The 21,044-nt window shown below is 34.9% G+C and overlaps 1 protein-coding gene across 6 annotated transcripts in view; it reads right to left on the bottom strand.

The window, feature by feature from the left end:
* The window catches only part of LOC150096550 (serine/threonine-protein phosphatase 4 regulatory subunit 1-like), a 536,793-nt gene that overhangs the window by 343,636 nt on the left and 172,113 nt on the right, over window positions 1–21,044 (bottom strand). Inside the window, exon 1 of one of the 6 annotated variants that reach the window (XM_090408178.1) lies at window positions 6,335–6,819. The exons of the other annotated variants lie outside the window; for them this stretch is intronic. Within the exon in view, the coding sequence (XP_090264304.1) occupies window positions 6,335–6,423 (89 nt within the window). The 5' untranslated portion in view covers window positions 6,424–6,819. Of the gene's footprint in view, window positions 1–6,334; window positions 6,820–21,044 lie in introns of those variants that run through there. 6 annotated transcript variants of the gene reach the window in all.

Below are 21,044 nucleotides of genomic sequence, written 5' to 3'. Positions count from 1 at the left end.
CAATATCAGACACTATAAAACCTTAGCTCAAAATTAATCTTTAAATATTTCAGTTAATTCCTATTTAAGTTAAAAATGTGTTCACATATTTTGTTAAGGGGAAAAAAAAAACCTATTCTTAAACTATACATGCCCTGACAGAGGCAAATCCCATTTTTTGAAAAGTTTCACTGTAAACAAAGCATACCTAATTACAGTGAAACTGTTAATTTTTGCACTTCTGAAAGGGATCACATTACATACAAACAGCTGACAAAAATCAAAAACCAGAGAAATGAAAACAATCAACCTACATAGAAATGTGAGCTGCTTTAGAACGAAGGTTTGGCGATTTAAAATACAACATACCTCTATGAACATGGTTTAGTCCATAATACATGTCTTTACATGACTTCAGGCTAACCTGAATAGTCAATATTTATGATTACATAGCATGCAATAGGAATGAAGTTTTAGTTATATAGTGTATGCACAAATTACGGCTAACCAAGTGAAAACGTATATTTTTAAGCCATTTGCAATGCAGGCAAGTAACTCCGTTGCTTAGAAAATAAGGAATTATAAGAACTGTGAAAACCTAAGACTAAGCAAGTTTTCATATTCAAAACTAAAAAGAATGAAGCGTAAATTCAAAGAAATGTAAAGTTGCAGAAACAGTGAACTGGTTAAAACTTAACTACTTTTATAGGCATTTGGCCAGACCCATGCTGGAGTGCACAATTTCAAGAGAATTATCAAGGGATGTTGATAGGTGTGCTGTTACTATGACTAGATTCTAAGACATTTCTACCAAGAAATCTAATCTATTCCTATAACTGAGTAGTATGACAACAGAGTCCAATATAAGAACAGATATAAGGGAGTCTTCTTCCTCTTCCTATCCAGGTTCTAGGCCAAGTGGCCTGTTCTAGACTCAGTCCATCTTCTTATTGGTCGTCCCCAATTTTTGTTCCTCTAGACTTATATGTTAAAGAGGCATATTGTGTACTAAGATTACTTATTTATTACTAAGTTTTAGTACTACTAAAAACAAAATCAATAGAAGAAAAACTAAACAATTATAAACAAAAATGGATAGAACATGTAAACCGAATGGCCAACACCCGATATCCAAAACAAATACTGAAATATAAGCCAGTTGGAAAGAGAAGGCAGGGTAGACCTCAAAAAAGGATATTAGATGGATACTGAGACCAGAACAGACCAATATGGTCTATACCCATAATTAGCATTATGATGATGATGATTACTAAGTTTTAGGAAATTAGAGAAATGAGAATCTTAGTTTATCCTTTAAGTTCCCCCTATCCAACTTATCACAGAGTAATACAATTAATATCTGTGATATTCAGACTAAGTTATAAGTGAGCAAGACAGACTATTGTTCATTTAAATTTAAAAGCAGATTTTTTCCAACTCACATAAGGATCTCACAAAACTCCAAGAAAGAAAATGATCATATAATCATAAGAAGAGTATCGTAATTGCATTTCTGTATAATAAAGCCATTCATTATCCTAAATGCACTAAAGGCATAACTGGATATTGTCTAATTTTGTCAATAAGGTCCAATTGAAATTATTCAAGAAATTTCAAACCAGAAATTCTAAATGCCAAATTTTTCAAATCCAGAATTTACTGTTGTCATTTTCAACTGGTTTTCAAACAAAAATATAATACTAATTCATATTATAATGAAATAAATTATCATTACAAATTTTTTTGTCAATAAGAATGGAATTATGTGTAACAAATTAAAAAAGAAAATTTCATCCATCAAGTCTAGTTTTAACAAATTACTGCACTGAAGTGGACCAAATTATAATTTTAATTATGTTTGTGAATAAAAAAAAATAATAATTATGAAAAAAAAGTTATGATTTGAAATGTTTTGATGATAATAACAGAACAATGACAGAAGGAAATATAGGATTAAATAATAATAATAAACTGCACAGATGCATATTGCCAAGCTGCCTTTTAATTATTCTGCACAATTTTTGATGTTCTGAAATTATGGGCAAAAGTAAGGCATTTCTTATAAATCTATTTGTTTGTTAACTTGAACCCACACACACACAAAAAAAATCATTCTTCAAATTTATAAAGTAGTTTAACATAAAATTTTTGCTCTCTTCTTTTCTTCATGTCAATTTTAACATTAAATTGCATTCCCTTCAAATGTAATTATAAACACTGAAAAATTCATAAACAAATGCCATGAAATTCTTTTGCAACTAATCTATCAATATGACAAACATTTCTATATCATTACCATGTGACTGTGCACAGATAAGATAAAAATAATTGTGTACTGAAATTAATACAGGGTGGCCATAAAATAACTTTCCCTCTTTGGAGGCATCTGTTGCTAAAACCAATAAATGGAACGAGACCAAATTTTATATCGAGACTTTTGAAGGCATGGAGAGATGATTTCTGCAAAAAAAAGATTTAGTACCAAAAGTCACCGATAGGAGAAATTTTGGTGCTGGCGGAGCCAAAAACAAGCAGGTAATTACATTAAAGACAGATAAAATGGAATAATAACATTTCGACGGTGTAAGCGACAGCCACGTCACTCATTCCAGCTGGATATGTGGCACGTTACAATGATAATAATAATAATAATTAAACTAAAACAACTTGCGAGAGACAGAAATTAATGTAGTAATTGAACTCATGGGAAATAATGTTTTATTCATCAGAATCAGGCTCCCCTGGACCACATACACGATTTTCAATGTGCTGACTTTCTTGTGTACAACAAATTGCAAGTTAACTGGTGTGCGACATGCTCTACAGCTGAGCTTAAGTAGTCGGATTGGATGTTCATAACAGACCGTTTTATGTTCTCTTTCAAGACATGCAAGTTGGGAATGCCACCAACATACACAACGGATTTCAAATACCCCCACAGCCAAAAGTCACATGGAGTGATGTCCTGGGATCGATGCAGTCATGCCGCTGGAAAGAAATTCATAAAGTAGTTTAACATAATAAACTGATAACCCTCTCATTACTGAAATGCTGGCGTAAAAAGGTGCTGTACTGAACGTTCAATGTTTGGCAGTGCTTATGAAGTCCAAACATTGTCTTTGCTGCAATGCAGGAATTACAAAATTTTCCAGCATTCGTCATATATCTCTCCAGTAATGGAGCAAGTTACAGGACCTGTAGGGGTAATACGTTCAAAAAAGTATGGTCCTATTATGAAATTGGCTGTGAAGCCACATCACATGGTTACTTTTGGAGAATGCAGTGGTACTTGCTGGATCGCTTGGGGGTGTTCAGATGCCCAAATTCTACAGTTGTGAGTGTTGACCGACTCATTCAGATAAAAATGAGCCTCATCATCCCACAATATTCTCCAAGGCCAGTCATTGTCGACCTCCATTCGGGCAAGAAACTTTAGGGCAAAGGTCATGCACTTATCATAATCTGCAGTAGTTAGTGCTTGCCCACGAATGAACTTGTACAGATAGAAGAGAAGCATTTTCCAAGATTTTCCAGACTGTACCATAAGCCATATCAAGTTTGCGAGCTATGGCACAAGTGCTTGGACCAGTACTGGTTCCTATGTCGTCGAACACCGCAGTAGCAATGCCTGTTGCTGTCTCTTCTTGCACTGCTTTCCATCCTCTGCCAGGTCTAACTCCTAGTGATCCAGTTTCTTCAAACTTCTTAATCATAGCTCTCAGTGCTACAGCTAACATAGGACCTGTATGCAGGTTATGAAGTCTTCTAAATTCCCTGAAGGGCCGCTATGGCATTGCACTGTTTAAGGTAAAACACTTAACAAGTAAAGTATGCTGAGGCAAGGTAGGATGCATATCGAGCACAATTCGTCAGTCATTTGAGTAACTGCCCGAACGTTCCCAATCCCTTTTTAAGTGGAATTGGTGGCGCTGCTGTCATATATGCACAGTAAAATTTGCATAATCCTTTTTGCCTGCGTTTACTGCAAATATTCGATTGCAAACTGCTTTTGGCTCCTCCAGCGCCGAAATTCCCCCTATCGGCGACTTTTGGTACTTTTTTTTTTTTTTTTTTTTTTTTTTTTTTTTTTTGCGAAATTCATCTCTCCATACCTTCGAAAGTCTCAGTATAAAATGTGGTCTCATTCCGTGTATTAGTTTTAGCTACAGATACCTCCAAAGTGTGAAAGTTAATTTATGGCCACCCTGTATATGTACTGCTTTTGTACTGTTATTAAAAAGATCCCACGTGCAACGAATTGCTCTGGGTTTGGATGGGCGATTTCGTTTTCTACGCTTCGACGTATTAGTCTCAAGAGTAATTAGTTTCTTTCCTCCCACTTTTCCACCTTCACATTAAACATCTACTTATGGCCGAATGCCGGGTTAGAGGTAATCTACTGGGCATAACTGGATAAGTTTTGTCATTCTGGCCAACATAAAATTCCATGAAATCTTTTCTGAGAAAAAATATAACGTATTCAGCTCTTCAAGTTTTCGTTGGCAACAGCATCTTGTGTTGTTCAGAGGGTGGGAATACGTATTATTCCAAGTTTTTCAAAACTATTTTGACCTAGATATGATTTACTTAGAATGTTTCAACGAAGGCATATGGAAAGAGAAAAAGCTTTAATTAAATATATGTATATTTATTGGTATTCGTGATCTCGTAAAGAAGTATAAATTTCATCGTATAGCTTTAAATGGGATTTTAAAAAAACATCCAAAATGTCTTCCTTTCTTTTCCCCTATTGTTATTCTTCGTCGTCGTAATACACGTTTGCGCAATTGGATTTCCTTCTTTGGAAGTAATACAAGTACAGTTATATACCTTTCAGTGAACAGCGAATCATTTTCTCTCATATTTTGACAAACTACTTATTTTAACCAGAACGAGTCTATATGTAAGTTCACAAATTTGTTTCTTTTAAATAGATACAATCATGTATTACGCTTGGAAAGAAAGTAATTACATACAAATACGAAAGTTCTTCAAAAAAAAAAAAAATACTGCTGTGAGATTTTTTTTTACACAAGAAAGGTCACAGCAATGGAATACACACACACTAGTGTATGTGTGTGTGTATTCTAACTAATTTTCACATCTAAATTTTAAAGGAGATAATGTCATGAGCAATATAAGAATTAGTATCAACTTATACTTAAAGTGTCAAGTACCTCAAGTATAAATACGATGCCGTTATTCACTTTAAATGTTGGAATAGTGGTAGGACTGAATCCCACGATCGGTTTGGTTGCAGGTTATGATCAAAATAACAGCCTACAAAAAATAAGATAAATAATAATAAATAATAACTACGCGTGTTCTATTTGGTCGGTTTACACGATGAAAAACTGCTATTCGTATGAGACTAGTCCCAGGAATCATAGCCACAGTTACGATCGCGTTAATGGTTCACACGAAATTGAACTTAGCATGGCTTTATAAGGAAATCGCTTACTTGAAAGGTCAAGAGGTAGGCTAATTTACATAACACTGTAAATAAATGTTCTCTCTGTCTCAAGATACTCGGCAATTTCTTATAAACTGTCATTAGGTAATACTGATCATGTAGCTTAAAAATAAAAAAATAAAAAGGGGGGATAAAATAAAAATAATAAAGTTTCAGTAGATTCGTAAATAATAGGGAAATTTGACTCTCGGACTTGTTTGCATCAGCCTGCCATCCCGACAAAAGCATAAAAAACAAAAGTATGCGATCTGAAATCATTTTCACGTTTTAACAAATGCTACCGTCACAGGTGTTGTATTTATGTAGTTGAGGCTACAAACAGATCATAATGGTTGCACCAGAAGGAATTTCACGAATTTCTTTATTTCAATGAAACAGAAATAATCGGATAGATGGCGCTACAAGCACGCAGACCAATATTTAAACACAGCAGTCATTTTTCTCTGACACTACTGATGTACCCTTTAACAAATTTTGTGATGGTTTTACTTAAACAGAGATGTAAAACTAAACATTTAACACTAATTTAACGTTTTCTTTGATATCTCGCTAGCAATTAATAGGCAACACGTGTACTACATAAAATTATTTATGAACATGAACAAAGATATTTACAAATAGCTATAACTAATAACTGCATAGAAGTTCAAATTTTGTTGACTAAATTTAATTAGAAGAAATGTATGCATTTAGATAATTTATAATTATCGTAGAAACTCAAAGCTTCATTGCGCTATTAAGTGTTTTCTCTTGTTTTTTTTTCCTGCACCATAAAATAGACATTTTATAGGTTCGAATAAACATGAAAAATTAATGGATCTTCTGTTACCACACCGATGGATGCTAAGGAAGATTGAAATAGTCACCAGAGGCCTCACTCACCACTGGGCGACATCTAGCCAGAGTACCGGTAGATGTCGGATCTGTCTCCATGGAAACCCATCGTGGCGATGATGTGAAACTGCGCACATGCATTCCCTACTGGCCAGGGTAAAATAAACAGGATGGCGGCGGTGCAGACGTTGGGCTCCAAGGTCACCTTAGCCTTTCTTCCACGAAAAGCCAACTAAAGATACGGTCGCATATATTTTCACAAATTTTTTTGGTTGTAGTATACACTAATTCACATATTCCAGGACAAGATTATCCAGTGATGTGTAACAATGCACTACATTCCGATGCATCACATCATTAAGAGTGGCCTCACTAACACCAAATAGCCTACAGCACAGATTTCAAAATGACACGAAATATCAACTACATAAATCCAAGTAATAATTACATGATAATTCCATATTATGCATATATATTATGCTCGCGATAATGTGATGAAAGCGGCAATTTAAACCACAACTTAAGGAGCTTAGAAGCAATATGCCACTCCCTAACCGCCAACTTCTAAGGGCGAGGTCCTCGGCAACTTCCGGTTCTCCGGTAACCCTTCCCCAGCGGTCCCAGTCAGGCTGGCCTCTTTGCTTCTCATTTGCCGCCTTTCCTTGGCCTCCCCGACGCCGGCTAGTCGCGTTCATTCTCCACCCACTCACTGGCCCGCTGACCAATGGCCGCAGCTTAAGGATTGTTACGTTGCCTGCCAGTCTCACAAACAGCGTGTCAAGCAGGCTGAGATTATCGCAGTTCGCTACTTCCATTCTTGCTAATGAAAATTCAACACGAAAACCACAAGCATTGACAGAGATCACATCGCTGCATCACTTTTTTTTTTTTTTTTTTTTTTAATAGCCAGCGTTTCTATAAATGTCACAAATTATGCAAGGTTTGATTGATATAAGTTTCATGTTATACATTCAAAATAATTCAAAGAATGGAACCCAATAAATAACGAAATACAACTAAGTTGTATTTCATTTTAGTGATATACTAAACATGTCGGTTTTTTTTTATATTGAAACACTAATAATCCTAAGCATACCGTGGATGCTGTTTATAGCAGCTTAGTGTGTATATAAATTTAGTTTGACTGGCATTATAAGAAATTTTTCTCAGCTTGCTTACGACAACCGAAGGATTGGGATTTCGTGTTATGCAGATTTGTGATTTACTGAAAATTTTCGTCCAATTACATCCGTTTCTGCCTAATTGAGCTTCCGTGTTCGTCTTTCCTTTGTTCGAAATTTTGGATGACATAATTTAAAAATAACATTTGCAGCAGAATGTTTAATTATTATTGTCTTATTATTATATATTTGGTCTCCATAAAATTATTCTCTTTTACTTCCCCCCAGCTGTATTCTTTCCGGCAAGTTATGAGTGATCTTTTCAGAGTTACCTCGAACTAAGGAGGGTTACACCAGTTTGTTTGTTTTTTCTTATACGGTATAGCTTTAAAACAAGTATTCCAAAAACGAGCCGATAAATACTGGCCCGAATCTAATGTTATGTTTTGGAGGTGTACAATCAGCAAGCGAATATTTCACTGCCACTTCTGATTTCACTAAAGCACACAAGAGATATAGTTGCTCGGGGCAGGAGGATATTGAGCAAACAAACTGTAGAGAAGTTGAATAAAGTATGTATGAAAATAAATCCATTACTGACAATTAACTTTATCTTTAAACAACTATGAAAAGTGAACCAAAAAAGTAGATTTCTTTCTGGGGAAGAAAAACATGCAAACCTACAGAAACTTAGCGAATATACGAGGTCTTAATCCCGTCCTATCTCCATTCTCCAATGTTACACTTATTTTTCTTAAACAGAAATACAGTTATCAGTGTAAAAGATAGCTATTTGTCTCTCACTTTTCCCCAAGTACACACTTGAAAAGTTGAGATTTATGCACGTTTTCTGTTATCTTCACATTGAAGCTTATCTAAAATAGAATTTCTTTCTGACTTAAGGCTAAAAATATGATCACACCGCTGTATCAAATCTCTCTCTCTCTCTCCTAATTCTGCTAACCTGCCACTTAATTCTTTAAATTCTGATTTCCCCCAACTTCAAACTTTAACAGCAAAGTCATCGTCCTCGAAAATTATGCCCACAACTCCAACTCTGGTATCACCAATGATCACACATCATCCTTGATCTCTTCTTCACTAATAATCATAAGCATATAGTGAATGCTGTTTATAGCAGCTTAGTGTGTGTGTACAGTATATGAATTTCGTTTGACTGGCATTATAAGATTGCAGACAAATTCTCCGTTTGCTTGGTTGGATTATTGTTTCCAGTCAGATGTCCTGGCCTAGTGGATCATCTCTTCTTTTCAATCAAAAGGCTGTGTAGAGTCGAATCTGCATTAGCATCGATGTTGTTGAGAGTCTTTAGGTGGGATATCATCTAATTCTTAACCTATTAATGGTTCTAGACGTACAATAAGTTTCAGTTTTCAATTCTTGCACTCAATCTTGGTGAACATCTATGCCAAAAACAAATAAGAATTTCCAATCACAATATCTGTTATTTCCTAATTTGTCCAATTCCTCTGAAGGTTTCTGCAACATAACTGACTACCGTTTGGTCATTTTTGCAATGTAATAGTCTCTGAGAGACTATTCCACTAATATTTATCCTGAAGGTAGACAGCGTTCGTGGCAACATTTATCTTTCGGTAGAAATGAACTTTGAGGGAGGAGGATAAAATACAAAAGAACCTTATAAGCTGCAGGTAAAATAGCCGTCGGTTTCCTATGGGGGGGCCAGGTTTTCCTCTTCCCTGAGAAGGGTTTTTTATCCCGCAAAATCTATCAACGATGCCCTTTGGTAGGAAAGACTTGGGTTCGAATTCAGTCTACAACGCATAGAACTTTTATAAAAGCTTTTCAGTGAAGGTGAAGTTAACCGGTCTCATACGAAAGTAGCAGGATTTTTTCTCCCACAAAAAAAAAAGCAAACGGGCCAGAAGAACACTGGTTTCGCGGCCTTAATTGCTTTGTCGTAATCCCAAATAACATCTTGCGAAACAGACAAAATAGCTGGCATTATACCGAACATAACATTTGTCTCGTAGCCTTAGTTGGTGCTTGGACAGTAACTTCAAACACCTCGAATCTGCGGCTAGGGAACTAGTCCATATCCAGCTTATTCTTAAGAAGGATGGCATTTTTACGAACAAATTACTAATCAGTATCTTCAGGGCATTTGACTGGTTGCACAAAAGCGAAACCAAGTTGCAGAAAACAAGATGAGAGCTTACTTAACATCTTCTACAACCGGGTTGCTAGCTTTACGTCTATGTCCAGTATGTACGATTATGGAAGGATCTTTATTCCCGGATTGCAAAACCGATGAGAACTACGGGCTCTGGGGTCTTCCCGCTCTCTGCATATCAACAACAAAACACTACTCCGATGACTACGAATATAAATTAGTTTAGATGACAGTGCACACAAGCTTGCATTACAAGAACTAGCAAAATTTCGAGAATATTAATGTAGCCATAAATACTGATCTCCCAGTGGAATTATAACAACATTTGGAGTGCTGCTCCTAAAATTTTCATCAAATTCTTGATTTACAGAAGAGAGCAATTAGATTTATTGATGGCCTATCTTTCACACAGACATTCAGTTGCTACTTCGTGCATTTTATATATCTAGCGATCTTTCAAAATCTGTCTATTCTCATCAAGGATTAGACATTTTCACTAGTGTTTCTATTTTGAAAGTGATCTTCCTCTCTTTATCCCTTTGCCCTATATTTATCCACTTCTTTTGGCAGTCGATATATATTTCCATCCCATATAACTGCTCTTTCAATTTCTCTCTATTCCTTGACCTTTTCATTTAAACTATAAATACTTAGCTTTCTTCTGATGTCTTTATTTTTTATATGGTCCTATCTTATGCATCCTTTAATTCTTCTTTAAAACATCATTTCTGCTTGGATATTTCTTTATGACAGTCCATTTTTTTTTCAATATTTCTGAACCATATAATAGAAGGGGAGTGGCAAGGCCGTCGTAATCCATTAAGCAACTGAGGCAATGTCTAGGAGCGGCAAATTTGGAGGGCATCAAAAACTGGCAAAGTTATATCTCAGCTATAAAAACGCCGTTTTTTTTTTATTTAAAAAATATGAAAAATTAAAAACAAAAAATAGAATATGTAATTTTACTTTCTTTTATAACCCTTTTTTACGTATTAGGCCTAGTGGCCTGTTACGGAGCTGTCCTTAGCCTTCCAAACCATACCCATCCCGATGATAGTGCTTACCTAGGGGCGGTATATAACCTAACAACGGTCATAGTGATCATTACTGAACTTATTTTTATTTATTTTTTTTTTTAATTCAGTATTAATTTTCCGCAGATTTTTCTGAAATTTTTTTTCAGCTATAACATAAAAGATAGATTAAAGACATATTAGATCAAAAATAGTTATGGAATGAACTATGATCTCCGCCTTTAAAATATCATGATCTTTGCTTTCTTTTGTGAAATTTTTAGATTGCATTATTGGCTTATTTTATTTAATTCATTAACTGATTTTTGTAGGTGATTACCGTGTATAATCTGAATAAAACATTATATAGATAATATTCTTCTGGTTAATTGGATACCTTGTTTTCTTGTTGTTTTCTATATTTTTAGAATTTGATAACATATATACTGAAGAGATACGGACAAACAACTTCCTTGTCTTACATTGATTAATTTTTTATTTTTAATTAATTGTTTTATTACCTAACTATTTTTCTTTATACAAATTTTGTATAGCTTGTACTAAACGTAACTAGTATTCTTGTGCATTCATTATACTCCATAATTTTTCTCGATGTATCTTATCAAGAAATTTCTCAATCTATGAATGCTAAATGCGTCTCCAAATTAATACTCGTCCTTTTTAAAATAATTTACGATAATAAATATTATCTATACCTATTCTTCGGTGTCTGTCAGTTGGTTTCGACGATGCAGGCTTGGGTGGAAAGACATGGGTTCGAATTCCGTCTAAGACGAGAAGAATCTTTATCAGGGTTTTCATCTGAAGGCGAGTTAGCCGGTCCCTTACGGAGTGAAAGTTTATCCCCCCACCTCTACAAGAAACTAGGGTTTTTTTTATCCCGCAAACCGGTCAAGAGACCACACCCAAATACAGACATAGGAGGGAGATCAGGGGAAATAAAGATTTGGCTTCGAAAGCCTGCAGGATACGGTGTGATCTAATAAAGCATAAAACAGAAGTGTTGCAAAATACCATCTTCATGATATATTTCATCAAAATGACTAAGATTTTACCCTCTCTTTTCTGGATTTGTCATGGCAAGTGCGGTGACTACTCACCATACCTTTGCAGTTCTGCTCCTAAACCAACAGTACAATTTTTCTTTCCGTTCGTTCATTTCCTTAATTGTTTTAGGCACCATCTTTAAAAAAAGGGCATTCAAGTTTTCAAACGTAACATTTTCAAGTTACTTCTTTTCATCTTCCTACCTGTTCGCCATACAATATGTTGAACAAACAACTGCTCAAGTTTGGGATCTCTATTAAAATAAAACAAGCAGAAAAGCGATGTTTTTTTTTTAATATATATATTGAGCATGTTGTCCATTGCGGTACAGCGCACTTTAAATAAAATATGAATGCTGACCTAAGAGGTTATTTAAAGTATTTTCATACAAATACGGTAACGTTTTCCTCACAAAAGAAACCAACACGATAAGGAACACACACAAGGACCTCTCATAGATTACCCGTCCTACTCCAAGTTTCTCAAAGTTGCTCGGCTGTAACAACAGGCTACCAGACATGACACGAGATTTTTTGTACATGGTATTAAAATTTTAAGAAAAAGTTTCAATCGTCCGATTATCGTAATAATGAGTCAGCCTGGAGGACGGAAATCAACCAAACAATATCTTTTGTCGTGTTTTGCTCGTATCCAGCTAAGCAAAGGATTGTTTTCTCTATGTGTGGTATAAATAAATACTAAAGAACTCCTATATCAATCACACATGCACGAGATGTTGCAAAACCTAGCGCACCATGGACAAGAATAAAATTGCAGACGTGTTTTTATAACTGAAGGTAATAGTCTTCAGTAATTTCCACACAGTTCTGTTTCAAAGGACAGAAGAAAAGAAAGTCTCATTTCCTCTGTCCTTCGAAAAAGTATTTATTCTTAAGAAACAAAAGAGGAGAAAACAAGTAGTTCGGTATGTTTGGAGGTGAACAATGAATCAGTGTTGACCAACAATTACGCTTGTGTTTATGAGCTGGAAGAAACAAAGAGGAATAGTATCACCGACTTCAGCGCCCAATGAAATACATGCGATAAGGCATAAGGAAAAACGGTCCATCTACACAAACCAGCCACTGAATTAGAAAACCTTTATGCAGATATACGTAAACGTCGATCCTCCGTAGCTCGGTCAGTATAGACGAAGCCCTTTGGTCGGAAAAACCTGGGTTCGATTCCCATCAGTGACGTGAGGAACCTTTATCTGGTCTCTTCCTACTAAAGGTGAGTTAGCCGGTCTCATACGGAGGTAGGGGATTTTTTCACCCGGAAACTCGGTTTTTCGTCCTCCAGAACAGGCAAACCGGCCTGGTGAACACACATGGATTACAGTCATGGATACACAGCCATATGCCGGTCCCGAGCCCGGATAAAATTGGGGGGAGGGGGGGGAAGCAATGGTGACCTACCCTGTAAAAAACCCACCAGGAACACCTTGTGGGCAATGCCTACAAAGTTACCTAGGATCGGAAACGACGGAAAGGGGAAAAAAATCACACGTAAACGTTACTTACGCAGCTACGTGCAAAAGAGTTGCTCACATGCGTCACCACGTGTTCTAGGCAACTATTTAAGAATGCTGCTGTATATCAGTAATTATCCACAGCAGTGTTGATCGCAATTGGGGGGGGAGGGGAGACAAAGGATCTTTCGGATTTCGATAACGGGCTTATTGTTGTTGCCCGTCTGGTCGGAGCCACGATTTTGAAAACAGCACAGTTAACTAATTTCTCAAAAGGTGAGACATCCCAGGTGTTTCATCAGTGGAAAAATAACCCACAATGCTTGTCTAAGAGGCGTAATTGTCGTCGTAACACGGTCAAGAATGAGATCGCAGTCGTCTGAGAAGGCTTGTACGGACAAACTGAACTTCCCGAGTGCAGCAATTGACCGAAGCATTTAATGAAGGCCGTTCCCAATCCATATATCTCATCGAACTATGCGCAGGGAATTGATTGAAGACTGGTATTAGCAATCGCTAGAAGGAGGTTCAATACCATATTAAATAAAAGTTTCTCACAGATGGGTCATCAATTAACCCAATTAATAAACCAATGAAATTATTAAAACGATACTGTAATAAAATCTAACAACTTGCAAGAAAATAAGTTAATTTTTACAGAAGTAATACCTTATGAACCATTAAACATAATGCAACAATTGAAGATTTCTACAAATGGTTTATCTCTGTAGTCATATCTCATAAATATCATTAAAATTGAAAATCCACTGACTAAATTAGAAGCTTGTTACATTAACCAACGCCATTACTGACGTTAAAAAAAAAAATACATCTATTCGGATATTTCAAAGGCAAAACTATTTTAGGATTCCCATCAGTAGAATGACAGTCCACACTATGTGATACAAATCATTGAATTCAAATCATACAGACATTTATGTCAATGGGATTCAAACTCGCAGTGTAGTGGGAGAGGCGAAATGATATCTGATCTGGATATCATTGCTGCCCAACCAGGCCAGCAACAGAATCTCTCTTTTTTTAAATTATTATCGAGAGCGTGATAAAGTCCTGAAGAAAAGATATTATTTAACGATTAGTCCTTAATTGTCACGCTACAGTAAGAGATAGGTGAAACCTGGCTAATTCAAGCTGAAAAGTCCTCATCGCTAACTTTGGCAAATGTCAATATATTCCTAAGTATGAGGCAACATATGTTGCCCATGAAGGAATACCTTAAAAAAAAAAAAACACTTAAATCAGAAATGGAAGCGAAGATGGTATTCATATTTGATATGAACACTTTCTCAAAGTGTTAGGCTCTGAAGTTTTTCTAGGTGTTCTACTAAAAACTCGCCGGTTCCAAGAAATGTCTCTTCTCTGTTGCAAAACTCACTGAAGAAGACATATTGCTAATGGCAATGTTAATTGCAAAATCTGCCTGAAATTAAAACATAACATTCTCTGTATGTTTAGTGCTCACTTCTGTCGTTAACTGAATGGTTACCGAGATCAGAATCTTATCAAACTTTTTTTTAAAATAATACATTACTACCCCCCCCCCCCGGCCAGTGTAGTGTCCTTACCCAGATGTTGTGTATCTTAAAGATATTGAGTAACGTATAGAGAACTCTAGGGGAAGAAAAGGAGAAAAAAAAGAAAAACTTAAAACTTTCTTTAAGAATATAAACCTAAGTTATCTGATTTCTTTTAATGAGTCGCTTTATGATTTCAGAATTTTACAAGCCAGTTTGAGAAACAGATAGCACACGTTGTCTATTAATTAGAAGCGATATCTCAATTGTTATATTACTTATGACTTAAAAACCTCGACTTTTCACACAATCTAAAGTTTATTTGAAAAAAAAATAAAATAAAATTCGCATCATTTAAGCAGTGTTGAATTTTAAACGAGTTGTCAAGAATGAAAAACTTATTCACATGCAATATGCTATTTGATAAACACAGCTGCTTGTGAACTTGTTCGAACGTTTTTGTGGGGATGTCTATTAATTAGAAGCGATATCTCAATTGTTATATTACTTATGACTTAAAAACCTCGACTTTTCACACAATCTAAAGTTTATTTGAAAAAATAAAAAAATAAAATTCGCATCATTTAAGCAGTGTTGAATTTTAAACGAGTTGTCAAGAATGAAAAACTTATTCACATGCAATATGCTATTTGATAAACACAGCTGCTTGTGAACTTGTTCGAACGTTTTTGTGGGGATGTTTTAAATTGATCAATCTTTCTATTTAACAGATTTAAGGTAATTTTCAGTACATTTGCGAATCCCATCTATGTAAGGTTGTAAATGCATCGTGCATCCGTGCGTGGAATAAACGATTAGGGGTATTCCAGGAAAACCATACCTTAAACATCGAACTTTCAAGTCACTTCAGGCCTCCAATAAGCAGGATGGTGATTTTAAACAGGGCGTTACGTGAGATGAAATTCATCTCACGTAACGACAATCACAAACATCCACAGTGGGATTCGAGTTTCCAATGAGCACACTGCTTTCGCTCTCCAGTGTGCTCATTGGGAACTCGAATCCACCTCGGTTAACCATTCCAGCATTTCTTTGAACAGTTCAATATTTGTCTCCTTCATTCGGTATCATTCGAATATATGTTCAATGCAGTCCTGGATTACTCCAAGCCCATATTGACGATGCAATTTTATATTCCTTCCCTATGTCTATAATTTCCTGATGATGAAACTAGTTTGACAAGTGCAAGAAATTGTATACTTCTAGATTCTATTCTTCATGACAGTTTTTCAGCGATTTAAAAGGTTAACAATTTTATCAAGATGATGTTTACTGTTCTAAACGCAGAAACAAAGGGGGAAGGATATGGCTGATTGGTTTGGATTACGGCGGAAGCAACTAACATTATGAAGCTACTGTATCATGTCTGTAAATTGCGTATGTTCTTCTGGCCGGTTTGCGGGATGAAAAACCCGTATTAAACTAAAATCTGGCGTTTATGTGATATGTAGAACGAACAATCGACGACTACTCTGTCAAAACGATAGTACTATGAGGAGCATTCACGAAATAGGGGTGAAACCTTGGAAATTGTAGCTGTGGAAATTCTTAAGTAGAGCTAATTTAAACATGCTCAGTATATCAAAATTTATTGCTTATACTGTGAAAAATACGGCTAAAAAGCAAAGCCAACAACGCCAGCTTCACTGACTTTTTTTTTTTTTCCTTTCCTATGCATAACGTTCTAATTATGCGACTACAATGTTAATAGCTTAAAACAGGGGTTCCAAACCTTTTTGTTTCCTAGAGCACATTCTAAAATACCGGTAGGGCGACGGGCGCCATCTATTTTTTCAAGCAAATTTTTTGAATTCTTTTGTTAAATGAATATATACAAAGTTTACATTATAATCAAATGTTTTATTACTTAAAAGTTTACATTATATAAAAATTTAAATATATATATGTAAGTTAGTGTGATCTTTGGCATTGCATTTCATTGGCCAGTGCTTCATAATTAGGAGAATATGATGATATTCCAGTTCTTAAAACTGGAATGAACAACTTCGAATGCGCGTCTACTTTACATTATGCGTTTAATACTCGTCATGTGTCATTAACTCATGCGTCATATAGCATGCCATGAATTGTTGAGTGATTATTTCAAACTATACGGCACAGGGTTAAACAACGGCGGGTACACGCAAATTGGTCGACGGGCGCCATGGTGCCCGCGGGCATAGGGTTGGGAACCCCCTGGCTTAAAAGCTTGTCAACGATTGTTGGGGGGTTGCAAAATAATTATGGAGATTTCCAGCAATGCTGTGAAATTATTTCAGCAAATTTGTAATCTAATTCTATTCTTCGAATAACTTTTCGTTTATCAATTATGCCTTTCAGATGCGATTACTCATTAACATTAGACCGATGTCCAGTTCAAGCCTGATTTTTCTTTTTCTATGACTACTAATTTCAGCAAATTTATATCTAGTGAACATCTTAAGTATTTTCATCTGATCTCGTGAAAATACTAATAGATGTTTCTGTGCATCACCCCATCCTCTAACTGATGACATTAACATCGTAATTATTTTGATATTTGTCGCAAAAGTTAAGCGTCCATCATTATTAATTACATGATGTCATTCAGGACATCAATGGACTAAATTCAATCTTCGAAATACGTATCGTGTGGGTTGTCAAAAGTAGAGGTGTCAAATATTTCAGTGATCGATTATTGAAACAATCAAATGGAGCAAGATTAAGCAAGTGAAAAACACTGTCATTTATATAACTGATGTTTATTTAGAACGAATGAACTGACGCGATTTTGCAGCAATCTATTTGAAACGTAAAAGAGGAAAACCTAGAAAGATTTTCCTCGCATGGCATGACGGGAAAACGAACTCAAGGCTTCAATCAAAGAACAGGTGTACCGACCGACCGTGTCGTGGAGGTGACTTTGAATTAGTGAACAACAGTGAGACACTTTCTCTTGTTGCATCATACTTATTCTATTCACCGTGAATAATTGATGTGTTGATAAAGCAAGATGTTTTATACCAGCTAGAAGTTTCACGCTCATTACAGATGCTCCTTTCCAGATAAGCACTACATTTTAGCATTTTCGAAGATTACACGAATCCTCATTGATATTATTTATTATAAATATGTATTAAATCTACTCTACTGAGGATGTCTTGAAATGAAGTTTGTAATAACTGTTTTAAGCATGATAATCAGTTATTTACCATGGCATGTTTTTGACTAAAGTGACCAAACGTTACAATTTGTAAAACCTATGCACGAAAGGCAAAAAATGTGAATGACACATAACTACGCCACAAATAAAATGTGGTGGTATGGCGATACTTCATTCCAAAGTAATGTACAGTCGACTTTAATATCGCTTAATTACAACAGATGACAGAAATAGCAGAAGTCTAAAATATTAGAAAGTGAACAGAGGATTATAATACTACGATAAAGCTGGCTTTTTAAACGAGTACAAAATCAGATTCAATTGATGAGGAGAAAAACTCCTCTCTGTGAGTGGTACACAACGTTTCGGGAAAGCAAGTCTTACATACTTTTCCATGTGATTGAAATAAAATAACTGAGAAGCAGACCAATGCTCATTTATTAACTCAAGTTCCCTAGGTGTTATAATGTGACGTTAAAGTTTAATTCATTTTCACGACAAAAAAAAAAAAAAAAAAAAAAAATCAGAAGTATTATGTATCCTCGTGTTCATCTTTATAAGCTTGAAAGATATCAGCTTCAGAATAGAGGGCAATAATGATCCTTAGTTATGATCCGCATTGCTAAAACAAATAGGCTTTTATTATTTTTTTTTCTGGATGCTATTAACTAAACTTACCTCAGACGCGCACGTAACAGGATTATTTTCAGAAAAAAACTTGCTGTAATTTATGATTTCATCGATAAATATGATTATAATGCTGTGTTTAAAAGACACCAATAAAAACAATTTAAAATTTTTAAACTAGTTCAAGTGTAATTTAATTTTCACCCTCTTAATTGGTTTAAGAAAAATACTAAGACGACCTAATGGGAATAAATAATGTACACTTACTTCAAACGTATATAATAAGAAATTAACTGTTATATATGTCTCAAGTATACGCCGTATGTTATCTGTGCCCTCACGGATACAGTCATTTGATTTTGTAGTTACTGTATCGTTTACGTTTATATTTTTCTGTACTAATATTGGCCATGGTCTTTGGTTACACACATTGTACAGTTCCTTGTACTCTATTTCCTTTTTGTTCTTTATTTTTAAGTATTTTCTTTAACCTATCAGTTTCAATACTACCACTTAAACAGTAACACTACATTCATAATATATATAATATTACTTTTTACTATATTCTATTATAATTTTAACTGCTGTAATACTTGTGTTGCATTACTACTTCTTCGGTCTTAGTAAATTTCAATTCCATTTCGCATAAACTTCTCTTTTCTTTCCTGACACTGATCTGAAGAACAGTAGGTATCACTTTAAATCATTATGAAAAATAAGAAATTTTCTTAAAGACTTTCATATGAGAGAGAAAGAGAGAGCAACTTTTTAAAATGAAAAGTTGGAATGTGCAATATTCACTGGAAATCCTGCATGAACCAAAATAGAACCTCAGCCCGGCTCGGATTAAAAATTAAATAACGAAGTCTAAGGTGGGTTCAGATCGGGCTATGGCTCTACTAATTATGTCTGTTGTGCTATTCTATACAAACTTTTTTTTTGGTACCTTTACCACTTAAATTTCACACAGTGCGACTTAACAGAATAGGGAACTCCTTCCGACGCCTAGAAGATTAGTTCCTTCGATTTTGGGTCAACACGATGTGTTGACCCAAAATCTTAAATTGTTTAGTATCCACTAGGTTTGTGATGCGAGGAATTAAACCTGCTATTTTTAACCTGCTCGACAGTCGTATTGTACAATTTTTTTAACTACTGGAAAATAACCAAATTAAATGTGAGAAAGCTTAGGCATGAAAGAAATACACGTAACTATTAAAAATCTATCAGAGAAAACAAATGCTCAATAGATAAAGATTTTTGGTATTCTGGTTTTAAATTTAAAAAAAAAATTAATTCAGGAACCATATTTTTAAGACGTAAAGCACAGAATATTGCAAGTTAAAAGAAGGGAAGGTACAGATCACAAAATGAAAATTAGCTTTATATATAGGGGGGAGGGGGTATATAAAAAGAGAAGTTTTTATAAACAGTTATATACAAGTGTTTTGTCGGGTCATTCACAACTTCACTTATCAAGTTTTTAATGAATATTAGAAAAAGCGAATATGAAAATTCCTGAAGTGCGTGTGTGAAGGTATCGTGACATAAGTTATAACAGTTGCAAATTGAATTTAAGAGAAGGCATTTGAATGAAGTTTATAAACTAACTTATACGTTAGCATATATAAGATAAGTGAGCTGCACTTAGCTGATCTAGACTCTACAAGAGCTGGCATAATATTAAAAAAATAATGAAGACAAAATAAATATATAAAGTTCGTTTAAAAAAAAAATTTCAGTGTTAAAAATATATAGAATAGTCTTTAGCAACTGATTATGCAGCGAATTTATGAGATATTAGTACGGTTAATTAAAATTTTTTGTATATGATTATACAAAACGAATTATTAAAACTAACGATACTGAGATGTATTTGTATATAAATGTAAGTAAAGAAAAAAAAAGGATACGAAAGAATGAAGAACAGGGAGAAGATCATACGTGAGTATGATCTCCCTGTTCTTCAGTACTTCACTACTTTGAGTGATAATTCCCGTGTTACGTAAAATCAGTTTGGTCGTAATGATTGCTCAGTATTCAACGTGCTGTTAGGATTTTTCTTATGCTTTTCGTTGTGGAGTTCGTTTAAAGGATAAGAAAGCAACATTCTCTCCCTCTTAATTTTTCTCTCTGGAGAGGCTTGCTTCACAATTGGTAGCAGAATGCGTTTTTATTCATTCACCCGAAAAGAAAGCAGCGCGAGTGATGTAATGGTTCAATAATGAAAGATATATATAATACGCATATCAACTCGAGTAAATAACAGTATATTTTATATATAATATACGCATTCTAACATTCTTTAACTTTGAAAACACACAGATCAATTTAGTTAATGTTAGTATAAATATCATAATTTTTAATTTAGAAATCGAGTCTTCTAATAACTGTGGAGTTATTCGTGACATAAGAAGCAAACCGCGCACATACTAGTTGCTCTGCCAGCCTCAGTATACACCACTGTTAAACTACTTTATGGCATGCATATCAACATTATATTCAGGAAGTTTAAATAATATTCATTCTTAAAAACACCTTCAAGATCAGAGTAATCATTATACAAAAGATACAAATACGGCAGAGCAACTCGTAGGCGTGAGTG

This window comes from Typopeltis vanoorti, chromosome 18 (genome assembly GCF_054136105.1).
Source record: "Typopeltis vanoorti isolate ZY-2024b chromosome 18, IOZ_Tvanoo_1.0, whole genome shotgun sequence".
Classification (NCBI taxonomy): domain Eukaryota; kingdom Metazoa; phylum Arthropoda; class Arachnida; order Uropygi; family Thelyphonidae; genus Typopeltis; species Typopeltis vanoorti.
The sequence above is the reverse complement of the archived record's forward strand: the minus strand, read 5'-3'. Positions and strand labels throughout refer to the sequence as shown.